The sequence below is a fragment of the Salvelinus fontinalis genome, chromosome 13 (genome assembly GCF_029448725.1).
Source record: "Salvelinus fontinalis isolate EN_2023a chromosome 13, ASM2944872v1, whole genome shotgun sequence".
Taxonomy (NCBI): Eukaryota; Metazoa; Chordata; class Actinopteri; order Salmoniformes; family Salmonidae; genus Salvelinus; species Salvelinus fontinalis.
This window is the reverse complement of record NC_074677.1, coordinates 34,485,485-34,498,047: the sequence shown is the minus strand read 5'-3', so window position 1 is coordinate 34,498,047 and position 12,563 is coordinate 34,485,485. Positions and strand designations below refer to the sequence as shown.

The window sequence follows — 12,563 nt, the reverse complement described above, 5'->3', positions numbered from 1 at the left end:
CATTAGGTACCGAGATGAGATCCTCAGACCCCTTGTGAGACCATATGCTGACACATGCACATTTGTGGCCTGCTGGAGGTCATTTTGCAGGGCTCTGGCAGTGCTCCTCCTTGCACAAAGGCGGAGGTAGCGGTCCTGCTGCTGGGTTGTTGCCCTCCTACGGCCTCCTCCACGTCTCCTGATGTACTGGCCTGTCTCCTGGTAGCGCCTCCATGCTCTGGACACTACGCTGACAGACACAGCAAACCTTCTTGCCACAGCTCGCATTGATGTGCCATCCTGGATGAGCTGCACTACCTGAGCCACTTGTGTGGGTTGTAGACTCCGTCTCATGCTACCACTAGAGTGAAAGCACCGCCAGCATTCAAAAGTGACCAAAACATCAGCCAGGAAGCATAGGAACTGAGAAGTGGTCTGTGATCACCACCTGCAGAACCATTCCTTTATTGGGGGTGTCTTGCTAATTGCCTATCATTTCCACCTTTTGTCTATTCCATTTGCACAACAGCATGTGAAATGTATTGTCAATCAGTGTTGCTTCCTAAGTGGACAGTTTGATTTCACAGAAGTGTGATTGACTTGAAGTTACATTGTGTTGTTTAAGTGTTCCCTTTATTTTTTTGAGCAGTGTATAATTTTTTTTCCTGGGGGGTTGAGGTTGTTTGGTTTGGAAATCCAACAGTTGTAATGGAAGGGGATGGCACTCTGGGGATGTGTGTGGCTGTGGGTGTTTGAGTGAGAAGGACACTGAGGAGACCCAACCAGTAAAAGTACAGCCCCCTTCAATATCAACGCATCGTGCCGACAACATCAAAACAGCCTTTTCAGACTCTGAAGTCAGAAGGACTTTGGTATCAGCCAGACTACCTTCTGTGAATATCCATCCTTTCTTTTCTCTGTGCAGGAACAAGGTGTCAAAGTATGTGTGCTCCTGTACAAGGAGGTGGAAATGGCCCTGGGCATCAACAGTGGTCACAGCAAGAGGACACTGATGGACATGCACCCCAACATCAAGGTCTGTCTGAGACGTTCCAATCTCTGCTCTGCAGTCAGGTGGTGCTTTACACCTGAAAAACCAATCACGTTGCTGGCTCTTAGTCATAACATTGTAGCACAGTGTCACACTAAACAGAGGAATCATACACATCCTCATGCTTTCATTACTGTGTTTTGTTAATCTGGGTCTTTTAATTTAAATTCAAAACTTTTAGATTTGTGTTCTTAGCTTCCCTGACATCTTCCCAACAGGTGATGCGACACCCCAACCACATGTCCGCGGTGGTGTTTCTGTGGGCCCATCATGAGAAGATGGTAGCCATTGACCAATCAGTGGCTTTTGTGGGAGGCTTGGACCTGGCCTTTGGGAGGTGGGACGACAGTCAGTACCGGTTGACTGATACGGAGACAACCAATCATATCTCTGAAGAAGAACCAAAGGCTCCACTGGCTGAGCCAGAAGTGAGACACCTCAAGACAAAGTCAAGATTAATCTTTCTCTTGTGTTGTTCTGTTCTGGTAATCCATAGTTCAGTGTTACCTGGTGTTGAGCGATGACTTCATTACCAGACTGTCCTACTCTGCCCCCTAGGCAGCTGATTCAGGTGACCAGGTGGATGGGTCAGACTTGGCCCACGATCCAAAGCCTACAGAGCCAGAGGAGGTCAAGGAGGTCAACCATGTGGACCTGAAGAACAACACCCAGTTGTGGCTTGGCAAGGACTACAGCAACTTCATCAGGAAGGACTGGGTCCAACTGGACCGCCCATTCGAAGGTACAGTATGCACACACTATAGCTCAATTCATAACCCTCCCTATCACTCCCGCGCTAACACACATGTACATGCATACACAACACACCCAAGAGGGCTCATTCTTAAATGTAAAGTTCTTTGTTCCCCAGACAACATTGACCGCACTGAGGTGCCCCGTATGCCGTGGCGTGACTTGTCTGCTGCACTCCACGGCAAAGCTGCCAGGGATGTGGCCCGCCACTTCATCCAGCGCTGGAACTTTGCCAAGGTCAGAACCCAAATAAGAGGTTCCTAAGGATCTTTCTTTCATGACTTTACTTTGATGTGCATTCAGAAAGTATTCAGACCCCTTGACCTTTTTCCACATTTTGTTGCGTTATTCTAAAATGGATTAAATTGTTTCCCCCCTCATCAATCAATCATCAATCTATACCCCATAATGACAAAGCAAAAATAGTTTTGTTCTTTTTCCCCCCAATTTTTGTGCTATCCAATTGTCCCATCGCTGCAATTCCTGTATGGCAGGGGTGTCAAACTCATTCCACGGAGGGCCTAGTGTGTGCAGGTTTTTGATTTTTCCTTTCAATAAAGCCCTAGACAACCAGGTGTGGGGAGTTCCTAACTAATTAGTGATGTTAATTCATCAATCAAGTACAAGGGAGGAGCGAAAACCCGCAGACACTCGGCCCTCCGTGGAATGAGTTTGACACCTGTGCTGTATGGACTCGGGAGAGGCAAAGGTTGAGAGCCATGCATCCTCCGAAACACAACTCTGCCAAGCCGCACTGCTCACTAAACCCGGATGCCAGCCACACCAATGTGTCGGAGGAAAAAACATACAACTGGCGACCGAAGTCAGCGTGCATGTTGTGACGGCCCTGAATATTTCTGAACCGTCTCAGTGCTTCTCCTTCTAATAGGGCGCTTCCCCTTTAATTCCCCATTAAATAGCCAGCATCAGCTGCGCAAAGGTGAAGTTGTGATTGAGACATGAATGAGGATGTGTACTACCTTCAGTTCATGAAGCTTCGCCATTACGTTTGTTTTGTTGCCGTACAGTGTGTTTTGTAGCCTTAAAGCGAGTTTACCCAGGATTGGATCCACTCTGTGCGTCTGTGGACTACAACTCTCCGTTGGTTTTCGTGGCCTTTTCTCCGCTGGAGATCTGTTGGCGGATTGTCTGACTGACTACAACTTTTTTGTACACGGTATTTCATTTGTTTGGGGTGATGTATACTGTGATTTATGTAGTTGTGAGGACATATTATTCTTTGGTTAGTCTTTGATACGCTTTATAGTTGTGTTGCAAAATAAGTGTTATTTTGAGTGTATGAATATACTGGGTGTACACTACGGACAAACGTTGCGTGACTAAGGTCACTTGAGTCACTGAACTTATTTACCGGGCTGGACTCTTTTTATGCCCGAGGTACAGGACATTTCTAAATGAACATAAGTGCATTAATTGTTATATTTTTGTGTGTGATCATTTATGTTGTTAATACAACCACGCAAAAGAATACACTTGTTTGAAGTTCTTTCCAATGTTTTAAGGGGTTTATGAAAAGTATATTTCCATCCTTACTTTTACATAAGTCCTTTGTATTGGTGTGACTTGACGGACCAGATGGGACTCATTCCCTCCCAAACTAAAAGGAGAAACCAATGCTTTCTCTGGTAGGCTCAACCTACCTGGCACCCCTATAAATAACCTCAAGTCAAAACCGTTACAATGTGCCCGACCCGCCACAAGGAGTCGATAGAGCGCGATGGGACAAGGCCATCCCGGCCAAACCCTCCCCTAACCCGGACTATGCTGGGCCAATTGTGCGCCGCCCTATTGAACTCCCAATCACGGCCAGTTGTGATTAAGCCTGGAATTGAGCCAGGGTCTGTAGTGACGCCTCTGAGATGCAGAGATGCAGTGCCTTAGACCACTGCGCCACTCGGGAGCCCATCAAATGCCAGTCCTATATTTTCCCACAAAACTTAGCTATCTACCTAACGTCACAGGGTTTCTAAACCAGAAGCGCAACATCGCGAGACTTACGGGAACGCTTGCGAAACAATCAGACCAAGCCAGGGTTTGGGAAGTCAATGAGAGAAGTGAAATATTATTCCTTAGCAGTTCATTTTCTCTGAAATCTAAAGGCACAATCGAGATTCCAGTAGTTGAACATTTTATTACACTAATCTTGTGAAAGTGACAAACTGACATGTTTTCATTTGTCAAAAACAACTTTATCGAAGGAGTGCCCTTAAAAAAAATATTGCCGTTTTGAAACTGCAGTAAAATGCAGTCGACTGTGGTATTTTGGACGGCAACATTACTGCAGTAAAATGCAGTCGACTGTGGTATTTTGGACGGCAACATTACTGCAGTAAAATGAAGTCGACTGTGGTATTTTGGACTGCAACATTACTGCAGTAAAAAAAAAAACTGTTATTTGGACGCAGTAGTTGCGGAATTCTGCAGTTATACTGCACTCTGACTGCAATCTTTTTTCGTAAGGGTGCCTTCGATTTCACGGCCTGCAAATACGCAGTTCGGCGCTAGACCCTATGATGTGTTTCTACGCATGAGCATAGCTAGAAAACGTCGCCTATAAGTGTGATCGGGGATTTCTATTGGAGAAGCGGTTTTAGCCTATCTTCATACTGTACTGTCTTTACTAACGTACATCAGTTCAAAACCAACACCAAATTTTGGGCAAATGGTCATGCTGCTACCTTAGAATGCAAACAATGGTCTTTTGCAATACTAGCTGGCTAGCTAATCCATAGTCCAAGCTAAGGTAAAAGCTAGCCATATTTCACTGAAACAAATGCACATGTATACAGTGTGGTTGGGCACTCCATTGTGCAAATGGATGCTTACTAGCATCAGAAAAACTCACCCGTTTTGAATTTCTAGAATAGATTCCAGTACCCACCTTCTCCTTTACATTTTATCCAAATCTGTGCTGATCAACAGTGCCAAACGAACAACTTTGCCATTTGACCATCTTGATTGTATATGCAGATCCGATTTGGATGCTGGACTAGCCCACGTCCAGCACCTCTACCTGTGTGAAGCTAGCCACAATAGATGAATTTGTGGTTTTCATTGAAAATAAAAAAACAACTATTGAAAGTGAATTTAAACGGATACAAATAGTGTAATCATGCCATATTTCGACTAGATAATGCTAAACAATAACGGAATGTTATATAAATACAACAGAAGACAATCATTGAAATCAGTTGAAATTGCACTGGATGTATTAGACTTTAGAATTGCTTTGGGGGCATACTTACAGTTGAAGTCGGAAGTTTACATACACTTCGGTTGGAGTCATTAAAACTCGTTTTAGAACCACTCCACAAATTTCTTGTTAACAAACTATAGTTTTGGTAAGTTGGTTTGGACATCTACTTTGTGCATGACACAAGTAATTTTTCCAACAATTGTTTACAGATTATTTCAATTATAATTCATTGTGTCACAAATCCAGTGGGTCAGAAATTTACATACACTAAGTTGACTTTGCCTTTAAACAGCTTGGAAAATTCCAGAAATTCATGTCATGGCTTTAGAAGTTTCTGATGGGCTAATTGACATAATTTGAGTCAATTGGAGGTGTACCTGTGGATGTATTTCAAGGCCTACCTTCAAACTCAGTACCTCTTTGCTAGACATCATGGGAAAATCAAAAGAAATCATCCAAGACCTCAGAAAAAAATTGTAGACCTCCACAAGTCTGGTTCATCCTTGGGAGCAATTTCCAAATGCCTGAAGGTACCATGTTCATCTGTAATGACAACTGAAATGTCCTCTGGTCTGATGAAACAAAAATATAACTGTTTGGCTATAATAACCATTGTTACGTTTGGAGGAAAAAGGGGGAGGCTTGTAAGCCGAAGAACACCATCCCAACTGTGAAGCACGGGGGTGGCAGCATCATGTTGTGGGGGTGCTTTGCTGCAGGAGGGACTGGTGCACTTCACAAAATAGATGGCATCATGAGGAGGGAAATTATGTGGATATATTGAAGCAACATCTCAAGACATCAGTCAGGAAGTTAAAACTTGGTTGCAATTGGGTCTTCCAAATGGACAATGACCCCAAGCATACTTCCAAAGTTGTGGCAAAATGGAAGGACAACAAAGTCAAGGTATTGGAGTGGCCATCACAAAGCCCTGACCTCATCCTGTAGAACATTTGTGGGCAGAACTGAAAAAGCGTGTGCGAGCAAGGATGCCTACAAACCTGACTCAGTTACACCAGCTCTGTCAGGAAGAATGGGGCCAAAATTCACCCAACTTATTGTGGGAAGCTTGTGGAAGGCTATCTGAAACGTTTGACCCAGGTTAAACAATTTAAAGGCAACGCTACCAAATACTAATTGAGTGTATGTAAACTTCTGACCCACTGGGAATGTGATGAAAGAAATAAAAGCTTAAATAAATAATTCTCTACTATTATTCTGACCGTTCACATTCTTAAAATAAAGTGGTGATCCTAACTGACCTAAAACAGGGAATTTTTACTAGGATTTGTGAAAAACTGAGTTTAAATGTATTTGGCTAAGGTGTATGTAAACTTCTGACTTCAACTGTACTCATGTAATGGAGTATCCACCTACTCAGTGACACTCACAGAACACAACTGTGTAGAGTTTACATCAAATTAGCGTTTTCACTCTTATTGTGGGACTCTAAACATCAGTGCGAAATTAGCCACATTAACCTCACCAGTCAACCTACTGACGCAGCTCTAGTGTACATGGGAATATCTTTGTTTAGTCTCAATGGCTGAGTTATACAACCTTCAAAAGTCAATGACTTAAAACCGTTTTCTTTAACTGTGCTTTCAATGGGATTTGAGTCATTTTACAATGTAAGACTGTCAAAGTCAATTGAGCTATTCACCTTCTGAAAACTGCAGACAATTACTTTTGACTGTCTATGGTAAATTCTAAACATAACTGATTTGAGCTATTAGAGGGCAGAAGACCAGGGTTTAAATCAGCAACCCTTGCAGGTATGCAAGCGCACCACCTGTGCCAATAAAGCCAAGACCTTTTGGCCAAATTTAAAGGTTAAAATAGCAAATTTTCTTTCTTCACATGGGAAAATGTTGTATAATGCACCTTTTTAAAGCTGCAATATGTAATAAAAGTTATTTATAGATCTGTCATTCTCATTGAAAGCAAGTCTAAGAAGCGGTAGATATGTTCTATGTGCGCTATTTTTATGCTTCCCATTTTGTTTTTGCACACCTGGTTTGCACACCAGCTTCAAACAGCTGAAAACCTTTTTTTTTCACAGCAGTTTTAGATGGTACAATGATTCTCTACACTATACTTTCTTGTTTTGTCACAAACTGAAATTAGGCAAACTATTAGATTTTTAGCAACCGGGAAAGGGCAGAGCGATTTCTACATAGTGCACCTCTAACAGAAAATCACCTTCTGGTGTAAAAACAATTGGAATTAAAAAAAGATTAAGTTAAAGGAGTAGGCATTGGTCTGAAGCTGAAAAAGAAAGGAAATTCACATGCACAACACAATGCCTACTCCACCCATGCTCTACCAAGGTTTTCCAGCACTTACCTTTGACCTACTACAGTAGCTATGTTGGTCTATACTACTTCAAACGATGTGTATGCAGGTTGCTTAGGATTCAAACCTTCTCAAACAGCCTAATTCATACTCTTCAGAGGAATAATGAACTTTACAGTGTCCTGCTATTAAAATTATATATGTGTGTGTACCAGTCAAAAGTTTGGACACACCTACTCATTCCAGGGTTTTTCTTTATTTTTTATATTTCATACATTTTAGAATAATAGTGAAGATGTGAAAACTATGACATAACACATGGAATTATGTAGTAACCAAAAAGTGTTAAACAAATTAAAATATATTTAAGATTCTTCAAATAGCCACCCTTTGCCTTGATGACAGCTTTGCACACTCTTGGCATTCTCACAACCAGCTTCATGAGGTAGTCACCTGGAATGCATTTCAAAAAACAGTTGTGCCTTGTTAAAAGTTTAATTTGTGGAATTTCTTTCCTTCTTAATGCATTTGAGCCAATCAGTTGTGTTGTGACAAGGTAGGGGTGGTATACAGAAGATGACCCTATTTGGTCCTATTTGGTAAAAGTCCAAGAACAGCTCAAATAAGCAAAGAGAAACGACAGTCCATCATTACTTTATCTTCTTATGGCTGCAATCCCGTTAACGGGATCGATATGACAACAGCCACTGAAAGTGCAGGGCGCCAAATTCAAACAACAGAAATCTCAAAATTTAAAATTCCTCAAACATACATGTATCTTATACCATTTTAAAGGTAATCTTGTTGACAATCCCACCAAAGTGTCCGATTTTCAAATAGGTTTTTCAAGGAAGGGACCACAAACGATTATGTTAGGTCACCACCTACTCACAGAAAAATTCTGCCATTTTTCCAGCCAAAGAGAGGAGGCACAAATAGAGAAAAAAATGTATCACTAACCTTTGATGATCTTCATCAGATGACACTCAAAGGAGTTCATGTTACACAATACATACAGTGGGGAGAACAAGTATTTGATACACTGCCGATTTTGCAGGTTTTCCTACTTACAAAGCATGTAGAGGTCTGTAATTTTTTTTAATCATAGGTACACTTCAACTGTGAGAGACGGAATCTAAAATCCAGAAAATCACATTGTATGATTTTTAAGTAATTAATTTGCATGACATAAGTATTTGATCACCTACCAACCAGTAAGAATTCCGGCTCTCACAGACCTGTTAATTTTTTTTAAGAAGCCCTCCTGTTCTCCACTCATTACCTGTATTAACTGCACCTGTTTGAACTCGTTACCTGTATAAAAGACACCTGTCCACACACCCACATGGAAGTGGAAACATCATTCTTTGGGGATGCTTTTCTGCAAAGGGGACAGGATGACTGCACCGTATTGAGGGGAGGATGGATGGGGCCATGTATCGCGAGATCTTGGCCAACAACCTCCTTCCCTCAGTAAGAGCATTGAAGATGGGTCGTGTCTGAGTCTTCCAGCATGACAACGACCCGAAACACACAGCCAGGGCAACTAAGGAGTGGCTCCGTAAGAAGCATCTCAAGGTCCTGGAGTGGCCTAGCCAGTCTCCAAGACCTGAACCCAATAGAAAATCTTTGGAGGGAGCTGAAAGTCCGTATTGCTCAGCGACAGACCCGAAACCTGAAGGATCTGGAGAAGGTCTGTATGGAGGAGTGGGCCAAAATCCCTCCTGCAGTGTGTGCAAACCTGGTCAAGAACTACAGGAAATGTATAATCTCTGTAATTGCAAACAAAGGTTTCAGTACCAAATATTAAGTTCTGCTTTTCTGATGTATCAAATACTTGTCATGCAATAAAATGCAAATTAATTACTTAAAAATCATACAATGTGATTTTCTGGATTTTTGTTTTAGATTCCGTCTCTCACAGTTGAAGTGTACCTATGATAAAAATGACAGACCTCTACATGCTTTGTAAGTAGGAAAACCTGCAAAATCGGCAGTGTATCAAATACTTGTTCTCCCCACTGTATATGTCTTGTTCGATTAAGTTCATATTTATATCCAAAAACCTCCGTTTACATTGGCGCCATGTTCAGAAATGCCTCCAAAATATCCGGAGAAATTGCAGAGAGCCACGTTAAATAACAGAAATAGTCATCATAAACTTTGATGAAAGATACATGTTTTACATAGAATTAAAGATACACTTGTTCTTAATGCAACCGCTGTGTCAGATTTCAAAAAGCTTTACGGCAAAACACAATATTCAATAATCTGAAAACCGCGTTCAGCCACAAAAGCAAGCCATACAGTTACCCGCCAAATTGTGCAGTCAACAAAACTCATAAAAAGCATTATAAATCGTCACTTACCTTTGTTCTTCGTCGGAATGCACTCCCAGGACTCCCACAAGAAATGTTCGTTTTCTTCGGTAATGTCCATTTATGTCTAAATAGTTATTTTTGTAGCGTGTTTGATAAACAAATCCAACGTCAGGGGAGCGCGTTCACTAAAACCTGACCAAATGTCCAAAAGTTCCGTAACAGTCCGTAGAAACATGTCAAATGATGTATTGAATCAATCTTTAGAATGTTTTTAACATAAATCTTGAATAACGTTCCAACCGGAGAATTACATTGACTTCAGATGAGCGATGGAACAGAGCTCCCTCTGTGAACGCGCATGGTCAAAGAATGGTCAGGTCATGGCAGACCTGACTAATTCCCCCCTCATTCGGCCCCCCTTCACAGTAGCGGCATCAGACAAGGTTCTATAGACTGTTGACATCTAGTGGAAGCCGTAGGAAGTGCAAACTCATCCCTATCTTGCTGTGATTTCAATGGGATCTTGGTTGAAAATCGACTAGCCTCAGAATTTCCACTTCCTGTTTGGATTTTTTCTCTGTTTTTTTGCCTGCCATATGAGTTCTGTTATACTCACAGACATAATTCAAACAGTTTTAGAAACTTCAGAGTGTTTTCTATCCAATACTAATAATAATATGCATAAATTAGCAACTATGACTGAGGAGCAGGCCGTTTACTCTGGGCACCTCTGCACCTTTCATCCAAGCTACTCAATACTGCCCCTGCAGCCATAAGAAGTTAAGACATGAAGGTCAGTCAATCTGGAAAATGAAGCGCTATGATGAAACTGGCTCTCATGAGAACCGCCACAGGAGAGGAAGACCCAGAGTTAGCTCTGCTGCAGTGCAGAGGATAAGGTCATTAGAGTTACCAGCCTCAGAAATTGCAGCCCAAATAAATGCTTCAGAGTTCAAGTAACAGACACATATCAGCATCAACTGTTCAGAGGAGACTGTGTGAATCAGGCCTTCATGGTCGAATTGCTGCAAAGAAACCACTACTAAAGGACACCAATAAGAAGAGACTTGCTTGGGCCAAGAAAGACGAGCAATGGACATTAGACCGGTGGAAATCTGTCCTTTTGGTCTGATGAGTCCACATTTGAGATTTTGGTTCCAACCACCATGTCTTCGTGAGACACAGAGTAGGTGAACGGATGATCTCCGCATGTGTATTTCCCACCGTAAAGCATTGAGGAGGAGGTATTATGGTGTGACGGTGCTTTGCTGGTGACACTGTCTGATTTATTTAGAATTCAAGGTACACTTAACCAGCATGGCTACCACAGCATTCTGCAGCGATATGCCATCCCATCTGGTATGCGCTTTGTGGGACTATCATTTGTTTTCAACAGGACAATGACCTCCAGGCTGTGTATGGACTATTTGACCAAGAAGGAGAGTGATGGAGTGCTGCATTAGATGACCTGGCCTCCACAATCACACAGATTCATCCCAATTGAGATGGTTTGGGATGAGTTGGACAGCAGAGTGAAAGAAAAGCAGCCAATAAAACAGGACCATGTTTGCAAAACATGTATTTCTGAGCTTATGTCAATATTACACAGGTAAACTGACTGTTACAGAATTCAGGAGTCGAGACAGGCTCTATATACCTCTATATATGAGTGACTGTGACACCACCACTTGTTATGTTGGGCACCTATTGACCAAAAAAACATATATTTTCTCAATGTCATGCATTGCTAAAATAAAGGTTTATGGAAATACAGGCAGGTACCACATTACTACAAGACGAACAGCTCGCTCAATCAAGCATGATGGTCGTTTTAAACGTGAGCTTGTCTGAGATGTCGGACTCAAAGACAGTTGCTATCCATTGAAGCACTGCGATTGGTTGCCCAAAATTATGGGGCAGGGCTTAGCAAAGGGTCAATTGCATGGCTTCAATATGGAAATATATTGTTAAACATAGCACTTTGAACCAGTGACGTGCAGTGAGGTCAGTGGCTGGGTGAGCACTATCACTGTTAGTTATCAAAGCCAGATTTACTCACAAATAAACCTTGATGAAGCCCAGGTTCACCATACTACACCATAGCTCCAACAACCAGAGTGACATATGCTATTAACTGAAACTGACAAACAATTTTCACCAAATGTAAATACCAATGTAGTCAAGTGATAGCCTCCGTTGATGGCATATTTCATATAATCTGACAAAATTACAAACTGCTCAACTCAGCCATGTAGCATCCACAGTTACAACTGATAGGTGGCACTAAAATAACAATATGGACAGTTTTCATCTGAATAATTCGCAAAGCAAACTCCATAGCCTTTCACAATGGATTTACAAATCTTCCTATGTGCCGCGCTTGCAAATATACACACATATAGAAGTGTTTCGAACCTTTATTATATATAAACAATCAAAATGACTGAAATGTCATTCTAGCTTGATAAATCAAATGCATCCAAAGGGATGTTGTATATCCTCATGATTTAACAGTAGCCTAACCCGCAAAGGAAAATGCATTAAGGCCTACGTTTACTTGTAAAGTCCATTCGTCTGGTGAACCTCTCGTGACAGCGTTGTAGAAGTCACAGCAGAACCCCATGTCCGTTATTATATTTTGAATGCACACACCAGGCCCACGGCCGTAGGGGAGGCCTCCTTCGATTCCATTTTCACACGGACACAAAAAGTCATACACACTCAAACAGTAGCTGGTAGCACAGTTCTCCGATGCAGCACACAGGCAGCTCCATCCATTGGGGCATCTAGCTTGTCGGAGAACATAATTCTGCTGCGTGAGTGCACCCCCATGTAGCCATGCACGTAGAATGGTTGTAGTGTAGTTAATAGCATTCATCGTGTAGAAGCCAAGGCTCGGGCCCCGCATTGAGTGGCAGGAGAAGCCCCATTCCCACTACATCCACAA

At 42.0% G+C, this 12,563-nt stretch overlaps 1 protein-coding gene across 1 annotated transcript in view; it reads left to right on the top strand.

Moving 5' to 3' along the window:
- LOC129868488 (phospholipase D2-like) overlaps window positions 1–12,563 on the top strand; it is a 43,732-nt gene that overhangs the window by 9,227 nt on the left and 21,942 nt on the right. Inside the window, exons 12-15 of the mRNA XM_055942514.1 lie at window positions 905–1,015; window positions 1,249–1,458; window positions 1,589–1,772; window positions 1,902–2,020. Coding sequence (XP_055798489.1) covers window positions 905–1,015; window positions 1,249–1,458; window positions 1,589–1,772; window positions 1,902–2,020 — 624 coding nt within the window. The remainder of the gene's footprint in view (window positions 1–904; window positions 1,016–1,248; window positions 1,459–1,588; window positions 1,773–1,901; window positions 2,021–12,563) is intronic.